The sequence below is a fragment of the Clarias gariepinus genome, chromosome 20 (genome assembly GCF_024256425.1).
Source record: "Clarias gariepinus isolate MV-2021 ecotype Netherlands chromosome 20, CGAR_prim_01v2, whole genome shotgun sequence".
Classification (NCBI taxonomy): Eukaryota; Metazoa; Chordata; class Actinopteri; order Siluriformes; family Clariidae; genus Clarias; species Clarias gariepinus.
This window is the reverse complement of record NC_071119.1, coordinates 11,086,004-11,105,475: the sequence shown is the minus strand read 5'-3', so window position 1 is coordinate 11,105,475 and position 19,472 is coordinate 11,086,004. Positions and strand designations below refer to the sequence as shown.

At 37.8% G+C, this 19,472-nt stretch overlaps 1 protein-coding gene across 1 annotated transcript; it reads left to right on the top strand.

The window, feature by feature from the left end:
- The first annotated feature begins 6,681 nt into the window (after positions 1-6,681).
- On the top strand, positions 6,682-11,341 carry LOC128508267 (CD209 antigen-like protein E). Its single transcript, XM_053479495.1, has 5 exons — positions 6,682-6,855; positions 9,194-9,391; positions 9,784-9,914; positions 10,779-10,885; positions 11,123-11,341. The coding sequence occupies exons 1-5, from the start codon at positions 6,726-6,728 to the stop codon at positions 11,271-11,273; spliced, it is 717 nt and encodes a 238-aa protein (XP_053335470.1). The 5' UTR covers positions 6,682-6,725; the 3' UTR covers positions 11,274-11,341.
- Positions 11,342-19,472: the final 8,131 nt, after the last annotated feature.

Sequence of the window (19,472 nt, the reverse complement as noted above, 5' to 3'; positions counted from 1 at the left end):
TTGCATTTCTTTTTGATTACAATTACAGATCATCAGTGTGTTACAGTATCTGTCTGTGTTCTGAGCTCAGCCATGGACATTTAACTTAAAATTCTAACATTTGCATTAATTTCTACATTTTTATATACAGTATATTGCTGAGTTTAAGTTACTTTTTATAGTATTTATCAGATGCTCTTAGGCAGAGTGAATTACAGAAATGGTTTAAAGTCTTTATTAAACACATCCTCATGCTAATCCACTTGGCCAGAGACAAACCATGTCAGCGTCGCCCCTAGTGGTACGTAGCTGCAGCCACTTTGGATTTTGTGTCTTCATGCAAATATACATACGAGTATGAAGAAAGTGTTTGAATGTTTTCAGTCTTTGCAAAAATCCAAAATGTTTCTGAAAATCACCAAAGTTTAGCTTAACTTTTCTTTATCAAGGTGCAGAGGGAGAACAGGTGATGTGGTTCAAATCTGCAAGTCAGTTTATTTAAAACCAACAAAAAGCCACGAACATTACCGCATGTACTGTATTTAGTGTAAAGGGAGGAGTTTCACAGTGATGGCTGGATAGAGTTACTGATGAAGGGATTTGATTTTACTGAAGTTTGTAAGATTAAACTGCACCAAAACTGATTAAACTGATTATGGGCTCAATAAATTATATTTCTCTAGTGTTGACTTAGTCCAACTTTACATCTAATAACAACTTTTCATCAAAAGGTAAGTTGTCTCCCATTGTAGCCCATTCATGTAGTTGGTTTAAACGATTGTTTTTAAAATAAAAAATTAAATCAGGGTACCCTAACAATACCTCAACAATTAAAACACACAAACATTACTTTAAAAAAGTTAAAAGAGTGATTTGCATAAAACAGGAGAATAGACATTCTATTTGGCTTAAAGGTCAATAAAATGCCTGGAGACCGGATTCTTATCAGTATCTTACTGATTCTTTTACATCATAATAACCATGTTCTGAATTAGCAAACATTTGACTTTGAAGACTATTTTTTTGTCAAAAAAAAAGAGTATCTATGGCAACAAGAGTTCGTTTCTCAACATGTGAATCTGAGGGGAGTGTATCTCTCCAAGTCCAATAATAATCATTCGGATGGCTTCATAGGTGTACGTCCAGTCCTTTTGGAATTCAGTGTTTGGAGCACAGACCTGACTACTGAAGCTCTGCTACTCCTTAACTGTTGAACAATTCAGGGTTTTCTAATAAATAAACGTTTAGCTCGCTAACTCCTGTACAGTGCAGTAACATGAAGGCTAACGTTAGCTAAGCTCAACTCAGTAATGTCAAAGTGCCTCAGTATAATTATAAACGGAAAAACAAGGGTTTTTTATACAGTAATGCTAACTGGCTAAAATACCTGTAGGCTAACTGTAACATATTTAATTTAAATAAATAAATAAATAAATAAATACTTACCCAGAATAAAGAGTTCACAAAGTGTCCATCTTCACCTCTTTAGTGTAGTTTGATAGCATCAGTGCGACAGGGGGGTGGGGGGTGTAGGCCTTATAAAATCACATGACTGCATCTTAATGAAGGTAAATTACTGACTTCACTTGATTTTTTTAGTTTATTCAGTCTGTGACTTCAAAGTTTGCAAGAACACAATGTTACCTGTTGTCTCAACAAATCCCACTGGAAGAAGTTAAACATCAATACAATATTAATTCATTCAACATTTATCTAGTTGGAGTTTTTATAGTGTATTAATGTTAGTTCTGTATTTGGAGACTAAAGGACGTGTATTTGTGTCTATGTACCTCTAGGAGGCAACACTGCATGGAGCAGGTGTTACAGACTGACTGTAGTGTGTGTGGTGCTGCTGTGTGTTCTCCTGCTGACTGCCGTCACACTGCTGTGGATCAAATACAACAACCTGTATACAGAGAGAGACCAGTTCCTGAGGACATTTTGTGTTTCGTGTAAGTAAATGAATTTCGTGTTAAATTTTCTGCTGAACAATAAACTATTATCAAGTTCTACAGAAGTACAAGCTGTAGTGCTGCAGAAATGCCATGTGCTCTTCATATTTAAACTGAGAAACAAAAAGAGAAAATAAATGCTGCGCTCAGAACACAAAATGTTTAAACTAGTTATTTATCTAATGCTTTACTGAGCGACTTCTCTGTATTTACATTATTTTTGTGATCGTCAAATGTTTCTTTCCCTTCATTAATCACCTTTTTAACTCACAAATTATCTTTAATAGCATCATTTCTCCTAGTTTGTGTTTGTTTCATTATGTGCAGTGTGAGAACAGGTGCATCTGAATAATCCATTCATCATCACTTTAACTCTCTGTACATTTTATTATTTATTTCTTTAGATAAATGGACAAGTTTAAACTCCAGTATTTACTTCATGTCTACTGAGAAGAAGAAGAACTGGACTGAGAGCAGACAGGACTGCAGGGACAAAGGAGCAGACCTGCTGATCATAAACAGCAGAGAGGAACAGGTGTGTGTGTGTGTGTGTGTGTGTGAGAGAGAGAGTTTTACACACACTTTATTGTGACAATTTAGAAGAATGGACTATTTAATATTTTTATTTTCTATATATACACACATACACACACTTATTCATACATATACTGTACACGACTCATGCACACACCCATACATGCACACATACAATGTATTAACATATTTACATTATTTTTTGTGACCCATCCCGTGACCCTCCACCCCACTAAAAAAAAGTCTTTTAAGGTCTTAGTTCGAAGTTCATTAGCTCTATTACATTTTATAGTCGGTTTATTTTCTGAGTCATGAGTGTGTAGTTGTGTTCATTATATTATTCTGTCCCAAGCTGCTGTCAGTGTCCATGTCCTGTGTTCTTTCTTTGCTGGAGCAGGTTTCAGTTTCTTGTTAGCTGATGAGGGATTTTTTTAACATTTTACTGTTTCCTGGAAATAAATTGGTTAATTTGTTCCTCGATGTCTCTTTGCGGTTCTCTGTGTGTGTGTGTGTGTGTGTGTGTGCGGTGCTACATCCTGCTTCTGCAGGTTTTACTGATTTGTTTCGTGGTGGACGTCTCGTCTCTTTTTCTCCTGGGTTTCAAGGTCATAGAGCCGCGCCCACTCTCTCACTCTAAACCTTTAGCTTTTTTTTTGTAGTTTTTTTGTGTTTTATTTACAGTTTGTAGTTTGGTTTCAGCTGTTGTCCATGTTTTTCTTCTTCTTTTTGAGTGACGGTTTGTTTTTTGTAACCTGTTATAACGTTTTTACTACCCGTTTCCTCTCTGTTTTGGACAGCTGTAGGAATAGGTTGACCTGCTCCTCTATGTCTACAGGTGTGTGTGCGGTGCTGCACCCGGCCTCCTCACTCTCTTGTACCGCGGTGCTCTGAGTCTGACTACGCGTTTTCCGCTTATTTGTCGGTTCTGTTCCGGACGTCTCCTCCTGTGTTCTCTATTCGGTTTTGTTGTGTTGTCTTTAGGTGTCTGTGGTGGTGCGTTGGTCTGCGGCTGCTGTGTTTTGGTGGAGACATTGAGGGCGTGGTCACTGTCAGCACTGAACACTGTACCGGCATCAGGTTTTGCACTCGCGCTGTGTACAGTGGTACCGGTGTTGAGTTCAGCGCCAAACGTCAGGTGTGTCTCAGTGCTGCCGGTGTGTTCAGGGCTGAGCTTTTGAAGTTTAGGCACGGACTCCTCGGTGCTCCCCCGCTGGCTGTCCTCACGCTGCTGCCGCTGTTTCCTGGCCGTGTCGCCTTGCGGGCTGCATGGCTCTGTGCGGGCAGCTCAGTCTTTTGTGACCGACGTCCCCACACTCGAAACACCTCAGCCCCTCCGTGGTGGCGAAGACAATGTAAGTGTTGTTTCTGTCTTTAACTTTAAAATTAACGTTCAGTGGGCCCTCCTGATCGTTTAAAATCATTAGGACTTACCTGCGAAAAGACAGGGCGTGCTTCATGCTCAAGCTTTTACACCCGAGTGGAATGGGTTTTATAGGGCCGGTGAACTTCCTAAAGCTCTTTCAGTATCTGTGCGTCCTTAATGAACGGGGGGACGTTGAAGATCACCACTCATGTTGCTGGCACAGACATAGGGGTGACCTGGACCATGATGTCTCTCACTCGTATCCCGTTTTTTGTTGTCATGGTCACGAGTGTTTTTTGGTCAGGAAGACCACCACTGCTTTATTAACCCGGGAGGTAAAGTAGATGTTCTGGCACCCAATCTGCTCCCCCCTCACTAGCAGAACTTCCTCCAGCAGTACACCGTCTTCCACAACACACCTGACGCTATTCTGGAGAGATAAAGTCTCCCCTCCGGCCTCAGAGGCCATGGTGCCCTGCTCACTCTCTCTCACTATAATCTTTTAACTTTTTTTGTTTTTTTAACTAATAACATAAACAAAAAATAAATAAATAAACTCAGCATTAGGTCTTAAAACTTGGCAGGACGCCAGATAGCCTTGTGCACGCTCACTCACACCCAGAGCATGTGCAGAGCGAGAGAGAGAGACTAAAACATTTTCATTGTGTTGTCATTTACAGGAGTTCATCAGTAAACAGCTAAACAGCTCTGTGTATTGGATTGGTCTGAGTGACAGAGATACAGAGGGAGAGTGGAAATGGGTAGACGGTAAACCACTGACCACTAAGTAAGAAACTCAGATTCCTTCTGTCACTGTTAATTTTTATGTTGCTGTAAAATTAATAACACATTGAAACTGTTCTCCAGCTGGAAAACTAATAAAAATTATTCTTACCATATTTATATTCCCGTCGTGTCCCAATGTAGATCTCAGTAAACAGAGGCTGAGAGGATTCAGTTAAATGTGTGGAATTGAAGGAAACTGAACACTGAACTGAGTCTGATTCTGATTCTCTGGATTTCAGGTTCTGGGGTTCAGATGAACCGAGTAATACAGGTAAAGGTAAAGATGAGGACTGTGTTGAAATTTATTTTTATTCAAATAGTTACATCTGGAATGATCTGCCATGCTCTGTTCCACTACACTGGATCTGTGAGAGACGTCTTTCTCAGTGACATTTATCATGTTATAATAAAGTGTTTAGATACACATTTAGAATACATTCAGTATAAAAGACAGTATGTTGAGGATAATTGAATATCAGTGTATGATGTTTTGTCAGAGTGAACTCAGTAATCAGTCAGTGATACAAAGTGCACAGAGACTGTTCATGTCTGCTCCAACAGTAACGCTTTTAATCCTTTTAATATCATTTAAACAACTCACTTTAAAAATAAAATAAACTTACATCTTTATAAAATATCTCTGGCACTGCAGTCATTTTTCTATAAAGAAGGTAACAGTGTTTTTAACATGTTTTTATAATAAATCCATCTGTGATTAATTTTTATTTTTTTGTAATGTGGCACATTTTATCTGTTTATAGTTTAGTTTAATGTTGTGGAACATCTGTACAAGTTATTTTCTGTTATCACTTACGTTATAGCATGTATGTGTAAAAAATAAAAAAAATAAAAATACAACACACACACACACACACACACACACTGAACGAGAAATCACAAGGCACAATCTCCTGTGTACTGAACACATACTAATGAAAAAAATAAATTTACTGTTATGAAGTAAATATTAATATTAAATGTCCTGCCCACTTTGTGTGTGTGTGTGTGTCTGTTTGTGTGTGTGTGTGTGTGTGTGTGTGTGTGTGTGTGTGTGTTGTTATGGAATGTTCTAATGTTTTACTATAGGAGATTGTGTGCATTGTGTGAAGCTGAAATTGTTTCAGATATTAAAGCAGGGCGAGTCGCAGCTCGGCGAGATCGTTGGAGTCTTAAGAAGATGCGCAAAGTTCTGGCGAGAGGAAATGCTGCAAAGACCCTTCCTCCTTAAATAGCTACATCATCTGTGGAGAAAGAATCGGTTGACATTTGCAATTCTGCAGGCAGCAAGACTGATGTTATCTGCAATGTTCTTCACACCTAAGATGTACTATGTGATGTAATGTCCGACAGTCAGCAAGACGCAGGATAAGAATATGTATTCTGTTGATTATGTTAAATCAAGTTAGAAGCAGTAGAGAGCAGATTGGTTCATCAGTGTTTGCCTTATAAGGTTAGAACCTGCTAAGTGGTTAGTGGAGCAAGGGTTTTGGAACATGAGTCACAGGAACAGGGTATAATAGAGTTCTGTTGCACTTCAATAGTGTTCTTAGGCAGTGGTACCATGCATTGTTAATTTAAGTTCACAAGATGTTGTGTTCTGTTATTTTTCTATGAATCCTTTGCTTAGTTATACTTATTTACCATTTATTGTTTTTCTTTGCTAAAGTTGTAGTTGCTTGCAATATAAAAATAATAAAAAGGCTGCCTCCCATTGTGAAGTTAGTACCCCCAGTACTGTGCCGCAGCTGTGAGATCTTTGTGTTCGGGAACAGACGATTCCAGGGACTACATTTCCAAGGACACTTTTTAAGGCGAGTGTTGCGCTGACCTTTACCGAATTTGACACAGAAAATATTGGTTTTGTATTTATATACTATTGGACTTTTAAAAAAACTTTATGGTATGCAAGAGAACTGCAGCTCAAACGTCTTCACACTTTGACCACAGGAAAACACTGATGCTCCTCCTCTAATGTGTAACTTCCTCTGACTTCATTTTCTAACAGCAGCACATTTAATTCCCTTCACACAGAGTACAGAGACTCAGCCTGTCAGTCACGTCCACACAGAGACGCATCATTTCATGTTATAGTGAGTTTTTATAGAACAGAGATGTTTCAGTGTTCTTCTGAGCAGGATGAGATGGTTGTAGTTCTCTATGAGATTGCAGATGATGTTGAAGGTCACGACCCCGACACTGAAGACACTGAAGCAGTGAAACGACCAGAAACACAACACACAGGTACAAAATGTCCACGTTTGCATAGTTAATAGTTTCATAAAATACAGAAATGCAGTAATTCAGGCTTGTATAGATTACAGTGAGAGAAGATGATGGTGGACATTAAATTCTAACATTTGCATGTACAGTATTTATGCAGTTTTATGCACAGATTATACTGCTGAGTTTAAATTACTATTTTTAAAAAATGACATTTACTTAATTTATTAGATGATTTTATCCAGAGTTGATTACAGAAGAGCTGTGGAGTCTCTATTAAACACATCCTCATGTTAATTCACTAGATCAGGGACAGAGAGTATAGTGTACAGAGAGTATGTCATAGTCGCCCCCTAGTGGTGCACAGCTGCAGCCACTTTAGATTTTGTCTCTTCATGTAAATGAGCTGTGGTGGAAACATGCTTTATGTTATGGGAGATCAACAGAGGTGGAAAGAGTAATAAACTTGTGTACTCAAGTACAAGTACTGTTACTTCGGAGAAAGTTTACTGAAGTACAAGTAAAGTTACCATTATATAAATCTACTCAAGTAAAAGTAAAAAGTAGCTCTTTAACAAAATTAAAATTACTTTTAATAATCGCCTGTAAATAGCTATAAGAAGTGCTGGAAAAGCACCGAGTGTAAGCTCGGCCGCGATCACGTGACTGCTGCTAAATTAGAAGATCAGGTCGATCTGGTCCAAGCTCCTTAACTTTATTTCTTTCTTCGTCCGATCGCCTTGCGAAGGGTATTTTAGCAAAGATATTACAGCATTTCCTCTTATATTTCTCTGGATTCCACGTCAATGACTATTCAATCCATTAACTAACAATCTGCTGACCGTTAATAAGACTCGGGGAATGGTTCAATCACATGAGCCTAAATATTTAAAAACAATATTGATTCGCTAAGAACAAAAGTGGTAAGGTTCAGGGCGCGCAGTGCTGCGCCCTAAAGATCCAATTAAAGCACAGCTTCAAATCACATGCTTTTCAAAAATGTAAGGTATTTTTGAAAAGCATGTGGTAAGCATGTGGTGGAAAAAATGTACATAGACACTCTTTTGTCCGGCGACCACGAATGAACGTAATACAGTTCACGTAATACAGTCTGTCCACGATTCGTCCTCTGCAACTGATCCAGAATGCAGCAGCACGTCTTGTTTTTAACCTCCCCAAATTCTCCCACACCACCCCACTCCTCCGCTCCCTGCACTGGCTTCCTGTAGCTGCCCGCATCAAATTCAAAACACTGATGCTTGCCTACAAAGCTAAAAATGGCCCGGCACCCATTTACCTCTCTGCGCTAATTACACCACGCACTGCACCACGTTCCCTCCGATCCTCCAGCACTGCTCGCCTCATCCCACCATCTCTCAGGGATCGAGGGCGGCATTCATCCAGGCTCTTTTCTGTTCTGGCACCTAGGTGGTGGAATGAACTTCCTCTAGATGTCCGTACATCAGAGACTTTGACTATCTTTAAACGACGACTCAAGACTCATCTGTTTCTCCAGTACTTGGACTAACCCCCCCCAAAAAAAAAAAAAAAAAAACACTTCTTAGTTGTGTTGGACTAATGGCACTTAGTTATTAAACTAGTTAACCCAGTGTAAGTATGTATCCAATTATGTAAACATTAAAGCACTTTTTGTAAGTCGCTCTGGATAAGAGCGTCTGCCAAATGCCTAAATGTAAATGTACAGTTTAGTTTTTTATTTATTGTACATAAATTATATTAAGAAATACAGCGGAATATTGTGACTAATTGACTTTATTTCATTATTAAAATGAATAATTATTCCGTTAAATAATTACATGTTAAAGTAACATTCTTCTCTGCCTAACTATAAGGGGGTGACGCCCCAGCACCGCTCATTGACCGGCCGACACTGATCAGTAGTGAATATGGTTTCAAATGTAGCGAAGTACAATACTTCAAACAAAACATACTTTAGTAAAAGTAAAATTTCAAATTTTAAAAACTTCTTTAAAAAGTAGAACTCAATTACAGTAACATGAGTAAATGTAATTTATTACTTTCCACCCCCACACGAGTATGAAGAACGTGTTTTCAGTGTTTCACTGTAAAGGCATTAGAAAAAAAAAAGTTAATACATTTTTTTAAGCACTCATCATGGTGCAGAGGGAGAACAGGTGACGTGATCCAGATCTGCAAGTCAGTCTGTAATTTAAAACCAGTTTAAAGCCCCGCCCCCCTGCATGTATTTAGAGTAAAGGGAGGAGTTGATGTGATGACCGGATAGAGTTACTGAGATGTTCTCCGGCTCACTGCTGATTTGGGTATAAATGTTAGTTCTGTATTTCGAGACTAACAGTTTGTGTCTATGTCCCTCGAGGAGGCGACACTGCATGGAGCAGGTGTTACAGACTGACTGTAGTGTGTGTGGTGCTGCTGTGTGTTCTCCTGCTGACTGCCGTCACACTGCTGTGGATCAAATACAACATTCTGTATACAGAGAGAGACCAGTTACAGACCCAGTACAACAACCTGACTATAGAGAAAAAACTGTTACTAAGGACATTTTTTGTTTCGTGTAAGTGAAAAAATTTTCTGCTGAACAATAAACTATTATCAAGTTCTACAGAAGTACAAGCTGTAGTGCTGCAGAAATGCCATGTGCTCTTCATATTTAAACTGAGAAACAAAAAGAGAAAATAAATGCTGCGCTCAGAACACAAAATGTTTAAACTAGTTATTTATCTAATGCTTTACTGAGCGACTTCTCTGTATTTACATTATTTTTGTGATCGTCAAATGTTTCTTTCCCTTTATTAATCACCTTTTTAACTCACAAATTATCTTTAATAGCATCATTTCTCCTAGTTTGTGTTTGTTTCATTATGTGCAGTGTGAGAACAGGTGCATCTGAATAATCCATTCATCATCACTTTAACTCTCTGTACATTTTATTATTTATTTCTTTAGATAAATGGACAAGTTTTAGCTCCAGTATTTACTTCATGTCTACTGAGAAGAAGAAGAACTGGACTGAGAGCAGACAGGACTGCAGGGACAAAGGAGCAGACCTGCTGATCATAAACAGCACAGAGGAACAGGTGTGTGTGTGTGTGCGCGCGTGTGTGTGTGTGTGTGTGTGTGTGTGTGTGTGTGTGTGTGTGAGAGAGAGAGAGAGAGAGAGAGAGAGAGTTTTACACACACTTTATTGTGACAATTTAGGAGAATGGACTATTTAATATTTTAATTTTCTATATATACACACATACACACACTTATTCATACATATACTCAACTCATACACACACCCATTCATGCACTTATAAAAGTCTTAAGTCTTAGTTCGAAGTTCATTAGCTCTATTACATTTTATAGTGTCATAAGAGTGTAGTTGTGTTCATTATATTATTCTGTCTCAAGCTGCTGTCAGTGTCCATGTCCTGTGTTTTTTCTTTGCTGGAGCAGGTTTCAGTTTCTTGTTAGCTGATAAGAATTTTTTTTAACATTTTACTGTTTCCTGGAAATAAATTGGTTTATTTGTTCCTCAATGTCTCTTTGCGGTTCTCCCTGTGTGTGTGTGTGTGTGTGTGTGTGTGTGTGTGTGTGTGTGTGTGTGTGTGTGCGGTGCTACATCCTGCTTCTTTACTCTCCTGTGTTGTGGTGTTTAGAGTTTGGCTGCAGGTTTTACTGATGGGTTTCGTGGTGGACGTCTCGTCTCTTCTTCTTCTGGGTTTCAAGGTCATAGTGCCGCGCCCACTCTCTCACTCAAAACCTTTTTTTGTAGCAACATTCCCTAGTTAAAACAACCCAATAAAAAAAAAAATTGGGAAAAAAAAAAACGAAAGTTTTTACAAACTTTAGGCAGACGCCAAATAACGTTTTACATGCTCTCCTCACACACAGCGCATCTACAGGTTGAGAGAGAGAGAGAGACTAATACATTTGCATTGTGTTGTCATTTACAGGAGTTCATCAGTAAACAGCTAAACAGCTCTGTGTATTGGATTGGTCTGAGTGACAGAGATACAGAGGGAGAGTGGAAATGGGTGGACGGTACAACACTGACCACTGAGTAAGAAACTCAGATTCTTTCTGTCACTGTTAATTTTTATGTTGCTGTAAAATTAATAACACATTAAAACTGTTCTCCTGCTGGAAAACTACAAAAACAATTCTTACTATATTTATATTCCTGTTGTGTCCCAATGTAGATCTCAGTAAACAGAGGCTGAGAGGATTCAGTTAAATGGGTGGAATTGAAGGAAACTGAACACTGAACTGAGTCTGATTCTGATTCTCTGGGTTTCAGGTTCTGGGGTTCAGGGGAACCGAGTAATTCAAGTGGAGGTAAAGATGAGGACTGTGTTGAAATTTATTTTTATTCAAATAGGTACATCTGGAATGACAATAAATGCTCTGAGTCACTACACTGGATCTGTGAGACACGTCTTTCTCAGTGACATTTATTATGTTATAATAAAGTGTTTAGATACACATTTAGAATACATACAGTATAAAAGACAGTATGTTGAGGATAATTGAATATCAGTGTATGATGTTTTGTCAGAGTGAACTCAGTAATCAGTCAATGATACAAAGTGCACAGAGACTGTTCATGTCTGCTCCAACAGTAAAGCTTTTAATCCTTTTAATATCATTTAGACAATTCACTTTAAAATAATATCAACTTACATCCTTATAAAATGTCTCTGGCACTGCAGTCATTTTTCTATAAAGAAGGTAGCAGTGTTTTTTTTACGTGTTTTTATAATAATATTTAATTATTAAATATTAGTAATTTATTACAATTTATTTCCTGTTATCACTGAATATATTGAATGAATCTCTATATATATTGAATGAAAATCTGAATATATTGAATGGATTCTGAATATATTAAATATTACAATTCAATATATATAGAGTTTAATTCAATATATTCAGACTTTCATTTAATATATTCAGACTTTCATTCAATATATTCAGAATCCATTTATTATATTCAGAATCTATTTAATATATATATAGTTTCATTTAATATATTCAGAATCCATTCAATATATTCAGACTTTTTATTCAATATATATAGAGTTTTCATTGAATTCTCTTATAAATATTTTCCTAAACAGCTTGCCATAATATATATATATATATATATATATATATATATATATATATATATATATATATATATATATATAGTGGCGTAGGCAGGGTTTCGACTGGCAACCATCATGCTTTGCGGGAGGGGTTGCTGTGTGTTTACCCTGTTGTGGAAAGGTGTTTAAGTTAGTGGCTTCGGCCATGTTGTGTGTTAGGTGTGTGTGTTCTATTGAATGTTTGATTCATTGCTGAGGCTAAAGTGAATGTGGTTCTTCTGTGAAGGTGCTGTTCATGCTACAGTGCTGTGCTTAAATAAAGTACTCCCAGCCATTTGCATTGGGCAGCAAGGAAGCTCACTCGTCTCTCCAAGTTCCTTCTTAGCGGTTAAAAACGCTACAATATATATACAGTGGCTCGCAAAAGTATTCGGCCCCCTTAAACTTTTCCACATTTTGTCACATTACAGCCACAAACATGAATCAATTTCATTGGAATTCCACGTGAAAGACCAATACAAAGTGGTGTACACTTGAGAAGTAGAACGAAAATCATACATGATTCCAAACATTTTTTACAAATAAATAACTGCAAAGTGGGGTGTGCGTAATTATTTAGCCCACTTTGGTCTGAGCGCAGTCAGTTGCCCATAGACATTGCCTGATGAGTGCTAATGACTAATTAGAGTGCACCTGTGTGTAATCTAATGTCAGTACAAATACAGCTGCTCTGTGACAGCCCCAGATGTTGTCTAAGAGAATATTGGGAGCAACAACACCATGAAAGCCAAAGAAAACACCAGACAGGTCAGGGATAAAGTTATTGAGAAATTTAAAGCAGGCTTGGGCTACAAAAAGATTTCCAAAGCCTTGAACATCCCACGGAGCACTGTTCAAGCGATCATTCAGAAATGGAAGGAGTATGGCACAATTGTAAACCTACTGTACCAAGACAAGGCCGTCCACCTAAACTCACAGGCCAAACAAGGAGAGCGCTGATGCAGCCAAGAGGCCCATGGTGACAGGGACAGGGAAGCTGGTCAGAGTTGATGGGACGGTGGATGGAACCAAATACAGGGCAATCTTGGAAGAAAACCTCTTGGAGTCTGCAAAAGACTTGAGACTGGGGCAGAGGTTCACCTTCCAGCAGGACAACGACCCTAAACATAAAGCCAGGGCAACAATGGAATGGTTCAAAACAAAAATTATCCATGTGTTAAAATGGCCCAGTCAAAGTCCAAATCTAAATCCAATCGAGAATCTGTGGCAAGATCTAAAAAACTGCTGTTCACAAATGCTGTCCATCTAATCTGATTAAGCTGGAGCTGTTTTGCAAAGAAGAATGGGCAAGGATTTCAGTCTCTAGATGTGCAAAGCTGGTAGAGACATACCCTAAAAGAATGGCAACTGTAATTGCAGCAAAAGGTGGTTCTACAAAGTATTGACTTAGGGGGCTGAATAATTACACGCACCCTACTTTTCAGTAAAAAATGTTTGGAATCATGTGTGATTTTCATTCCACTTCTCACGTGTACACCACTTTGTATTGGTCTTTCACATGGAATTCCAATAAAATTGATTCATATTTGTGGCTGTAATGTGGCTATTCAAGGGGGCCGAATACTTTTGCAAGCCACTGTATATATATATATATATATATATATATATATATATATATAATAGCATGCATCTTTATACATTTGGAATCTGCATCTACATTTTCTGTTGCATGTATAGAATTAGTTTCAGCTGAAACTCATTATCAATGGTGTTAGGGTCCTCATGTAGTGATAATTTGTTTCTGCCAAATCACTAAAACTAACAATGGACTATGAGAGGTGGTTGGTTATTTATTTATTTATTCCCTACAAGGGCACTAACTACACAGACCAAACTGTTATTTTCTTGTAATGTTATAAAAATTCTGAATATAAACAAACAAAAAACAGCTTTTTTTCTCAGAGGCAAACGGAAAAGTGAAGTTGTTCAGCTGTTTAGTGTCAATATGTCATAAACAGTGAAACAACGTGGACTTATCGCTGTGCTTGTTGTAACTGAAAAAATGCTGCAACTGCTTCAAAGTCTTTCCACTCTGTGACCGCTGAAATTCAACATGACACTACTTTAGGCTACGGCTTGACTCATTTGCATACCGACAGTGATTGGAATGTTTACCGAGGGCTCAGGGAAGGTGTTTGTGTGTGTGCGTGTGTGTGCGCCTGCTTATTGTACTTTTATAAAAAATTCTAAATCTAAACAAACAAAATACAGCTTTTTTTTCTTAGAGGTAAACGGAAAAGTGAAGTTGTTCAGCTGTTTAGTGTCACTATGCAAATGTTACACTCAGTGTAGGTACCGAAATCTCCGAATTTAGTTCTCATTGAGTGTCCACGCATCACTTCACATTTCCCTCACTTTTATTACATGATTCTTATGTGAGCATAAACAGTGAAACATTCCGCAAGTTTATATTACACCGCGGCCAAGTGAACCACATTCCCGCCAATTAGGCGCGTGGTCCGTTGCCTAGCAACACTGAACAAAACGAGGCATACAGTAATCGTGGTGTTCGCTTTGATTATGACATAGCATAGTTTATTATCTGCTTTGGTAGATCTGATTTATTCAAATTCAATATTGTTTTAGCGATAATTTCACGGAAGCGAGTTCAGAACAAAATCGCTCCTCCTGCTCCATCCAAGACGTTCAGAAGTTTCAAATAGAATGAACGAACTGATAAATTTTCTTCATACGATATAAAATTAATTAGAGCTTTCCTTTTTGTTATAGTATGAAGCCCCTAGATGGACAAAGGAGGAGAAACGTCAGCAGAAAAGTCATGCCAAAAACTTTTGGTTATAATGCGAAACATGACTTGTTTTTTTTTCTTCTGCTGTTTTTTCCTCTTCCTTTGTCCCCTTAGAGACTCTGTAGTAGGATTTCTCAGTTGAATATGAAAAAGAAAAAATACCGCTGATTATCAACGCGCGAATGAATGGCGCATTGTCCAAGTTGATCTTGGAGCTAAACTATTCGCTTTGGGTAAAAGCACCATCTAGTGATCATTGTGTGTCAGCAACAGCTTTCCATTCAAAACAATAGGCGGTCAAATGACGCGGCGCGGCGCTTCTAGTGTTAAAGTACCTCTACCGGCTAGATCTTGATCGTGCTTTCCTGATCTTGCTACTCCTTTCAGCGTCCCGTGAACTTGTAATTCTTCATTAGCCCATTTATCTTCAATTTTTGTTAATCTCATTATGGGGATAGTTAGGTACACTTTATTCTCCCTTCCTATATAACACCTTTCTCCAGAGAGTGTTCAGTGTTTTAAGGGGATTTTACTACTTATGCACATATCTGGTGGCGGTGGAAATAGTTTTTCCTGTTTATTTTCCCCTTTTTGTTCATTTTCTTTAACCTCTTTTTCCCTTTTTAATATTATATTTATCATTTGTTGTTCAGTTTTCTCCTGTTCCCTTTTCCGTCTAAGCTTTCCTTCTTCCTTAAAAAAGTCTATTAAAATCTTTAAGTCTATTATTCTTAACTTAAGCTTGAGTTTTTCTTCTTTTCTTCTCCCCAGCTTATGATTTTTTTGTCCTAATTTAGTACATGCTTTTAAGTTGAATGACCCATAAGTAGGCCATTGGTCTGGACCTCCTTTTGTTTTTTCATGCCATTTTTTTCATATGCTTTCTGATATCTTTTTCTAGCAAATGGTGTTGTTCAACTATGATCTCTACTGTTTTTTTTTATTATTATTTTGGGACTTTATTCATTTAATAATTTAGTTAATTTATTTTATATATATATATATATATATATATATATATATATATATATATATATATATATATATATTATTTTATTCTTTTTTCCTAATTTATTTATTTATTTGTCTATTTATCTTTGGTTTCCTTTAGCAGAATCCTCTGTTCTCCACACAATGGCATCATTCCCCCCTCCACTTGTTTAAATTAATTATACATGTAACTCCTGGTACATATGGAACACCAGATGGCGCCACAGAGTCAGCATTGAAAGACTACAATACAGCAGTAAATGAATTCTAATCTAATTAGAATTAGTTCTAGTCATAGGACCACAAGCAGCTAGAAGTAAGCTTTCTGATCACACTGATTTTAAATGGCCTTTCTGTTCTGTCAAGTGCAACAGCGAAAGACCTCGGTGTGATTATGGATTCCAGCCTTTCATTTGAAGCACATGTAGATAATATTACCAGGATAGCATTCTTTTACCTCAGAAATATTGGCAATATAATGTATTGTCCCCAAATTTTGCACAAAAACTAGTTCATGCTTTTATCATCTCTAGGTTGGATTATTGTAACGCCTTACTGTCTGGTTGTTTAACTAGGTGCATAAATAAGCTTCAGTTAGTTCAGAATGCAGCAGTGAGAGTCCTCACTCGAACCAGAAGATACGAGCACATCACCCCTATCTCCACGGGTGATCTTGCTCTCTGTTCTCCCCCATTACTCTATCTGATGCTGGATTATTCCTTCAGAGCTACAATGTGTTACTGTTTTTTTTTTCTTCTCTATGTCTCCGGTTTATCTCTCCAGCTCATGTAGATTTTGCCATCGTGCGCAAACACATCTATCCAACTCTGCCAGATCCCACTTAAGGGATGTTCCAGGAGTGATATAGGCGCATTTGCCACCAAGAAGTTATTCTACTTTTGTTACTATTACTTTCAATCATGCGTGTATGTTACTGCATGTATACAGTGGGGGAAATAAGTATTTGATCCCCTGCAGATTTTCTGAGTTTGCCTGCTTACAAAGAAATTAAGGGTTTATAATTTTTATCATAGGTTTATGGTACAGGATAGAGACAGGATATCAATCAAAAGTTCAGAAAAAGCACATAATACAAATGTTATAAATCGATTTGTATTCCATTGAGGGAAATAAGTACTGTATTTGATCCTTAAGTGAAACATGACTTAGTACGTGCTAAGGAAACATTTGTTTGCAAGCACAGAGGTAAGACTTTTCTTGTAGTTGCTTACCAGTTTTGCACACATTTCAGGACGCATTTTGATCCACTATTCTTTACAGATTTTCTCTTACTTTTAAGATTTCTTGATATAATGCTTGAGATAATTCACAAGCTCCTCCCTTGTAGTCCTGCACTGATCCCTCATTTTTCTCATGATTATTCTTACCCCATGAGGTAAAATCTTGCATGGAGCTCCAGACTGAGGGCGATTGATGGTTACTTTGTATTTCTTTCATTTGCAAATAATCACTCCAACAGCTGTCTCCTTTTCACCAAGCTTCTAGCTCATGGTCGTGTAGCCCATTCCAGCCTTGTGCAGGTCTACAGTCTTGTCCCTGACCTCCTTTGGCACCTGCTTGGTCTTGCCGATAGTGATGAGATTTGAATGAAAGATAGAGATTTTGTGGTCAGGTGGCTTTTATACACATTATGCGTTGTTGTTTTTAGGAGCTCCTTCTTAAATTATTATGTGTACCATATGAGCACATAACCAGTCTGTGAGAGCCAGAATTATTGTTGGTTGCTTGGGGATCAAATATTTATTTCCCATTACTGAAATGAAAATCAATTTATAACATTTGTATTGTGTGCTTCTATTCTGTCTCTATCCTGTACCATAAGCCTTAGATAAAAATGATAAACCCTTCATTTCTTTGTATATATACACATATATATTAGTATGTATATTACTTACTCATGTGGTATTCTGGTTTTACCGCCACGCCTCATTTGGGTTTGTGCGTTTGATGGCTTCTACCGCTGAGTGGTGCTATATAACTATAGACTGACGCCTCGAGCATCAGTTCATTCTCTCTAGGATTAACACTAGAAGCGCCGAGCAGCGGTCATTTGACTGCAAGGGGGTAAAAAAAAATAAATACTTCACACTCGATCAAATTCCAGGACCCTCCTTCCATGACTTTTCCTAGATCTGTGAGCTTAATCACCCTGTATGCTTAAATTTTTAAAATCGCACCAGTAAAAGCCAGTATGAAGCTTTTTTGCTCTTATTTACGTGAAATCGATGACAGCTGCGCGGCGGCATGACGTTTCCTGTCTTTTCCAACCTGCGATTCTCATTTCTCTCAGCAGATGGCGCAAGGGATCGCGCCAATTATTTATGCGTCATTCAGTGCGTATATGTAACTATCTCAGGTTTCATTCCATATATGCAGTTTATATATATATATATATATATATATATATATATGCTTCCGTAAAATATCGACAATTCGCCATTCGTTCTGGCGTTGATAATCAGCGATATTTTATAAGGACATTTAGGGGATTTCGCTTTACTTAATTTTATAAGGTTTTGAGAAAATTAATTAGTTTGTTCGTTCTGTTAGAAGCTTCCGTGAAATTATCTCTAAAACAATATTGTTTTACATATTACATATGTAATGACCCCTCCTGAGGATATAAAGCCTCATTATTGAATTTGAATAAACTAATTGAAACTAATTCTATACATGCAACAGAAAATGTAGATGCAGATTCCAAATGTATAAAGATGCATGCTATATATATATATATTCCGCTTCAGCGTGTTTCTTAATCTTTCCCTATATATATATATATACTTTTCAAATAAAATCGCTATTACTTGAGCCTGAAGTTTAGTTTAGCACACAATGTAAGCAACTCACATGTATAGAATTAGTTTCAGCTGAAACTCATGATCAGTGGTGTTGGGGTACTTATGTAGTGATAATTAGTTTCTGCCAAATCATTAAAACTAACAATAGACTATGAGAGGTGGTTGGAAGGTGGTACTCTGAATATAAACAAACTAAATACAACTTTTTTTTTCTCAGAGGTAAACGGAAAAGCGAAGTTGTTCAGCTGTTTAGTGTCACTATGTCATAAACAGTGAAACAACGTGGACTCATCGCTGTGCTTGTTGTAACTGAAAACCGCTTGAACTGCTTCAAAGTCTTTCCTCTCCGTGACGCTGAAATCCGACACGACACCACGTTAGGCTACATCTTGACTCATTTGCATATCGACGGTGATTAGATGTTGACCGAGGGCTCAGGGGAGGTGTGTGTGTGTGTGTGTGTGTGTGTGTGCGCGCGCCTACTTCGTGTACTTTTATAAACATTCTAAATATAAACAAACAAAATACAGCTTTTTTTCTCAGAGGTAAACGGAAAAGTGAAGTTCTTCAGCTGTTTAGTGTCACTATGCAGATGTTACACTCAGTGTAGTTACCGAAATCTTTGATTTAGTTCTCATTGAGTGGCCACACATCACCTCCACATTCCCCTCGCTTTTATTACATGAGCATAAGCAGTGAAACATTCCACAGGTTTATAATACACCGCGGCCAAGTGCACCGCGTTCCCGCCGATTAGGCGCGTGGTCCGTTGCCTAGCAACACTGAACGAAACGAGGCATAATCGTGGTGTTTGCTTCGGTTATGACATAGCATAGTTTATTATCTGCTGTGGTAGATCTGATTTATTCAAATTTAATATTGTTTTAGCGATAATTTCACGGAAGCGAGTTCAGAACTAAATCGCTGCTCCTGCTCCAT

Excerpts from the sequence above, each read along its gene's own strand:
- LOC128508267 (XM_053479495.1), top strand. The coding sequence starts at position 6,726 with ATGTTTCAGTGTTCTTCTGAGCAGGATGAGATGGTTGTAGTTCTCTAT. Across the intron at positions 6,856-9,193 it reads ACCAGAAACACAACACACAG|GAGGCGACACTGCATGGAGC; the intron begins GTACAAAATGTC and ends ATGTCCCTCGAG. Across the intron at positions 9,392-9,783 it reads AAGGACATTTTTTGTTTCGT|ATAAATGGACAAGTTTTAGC; the intron begins GTAAGTGAAAAA and ends TTATTTCTTTAG.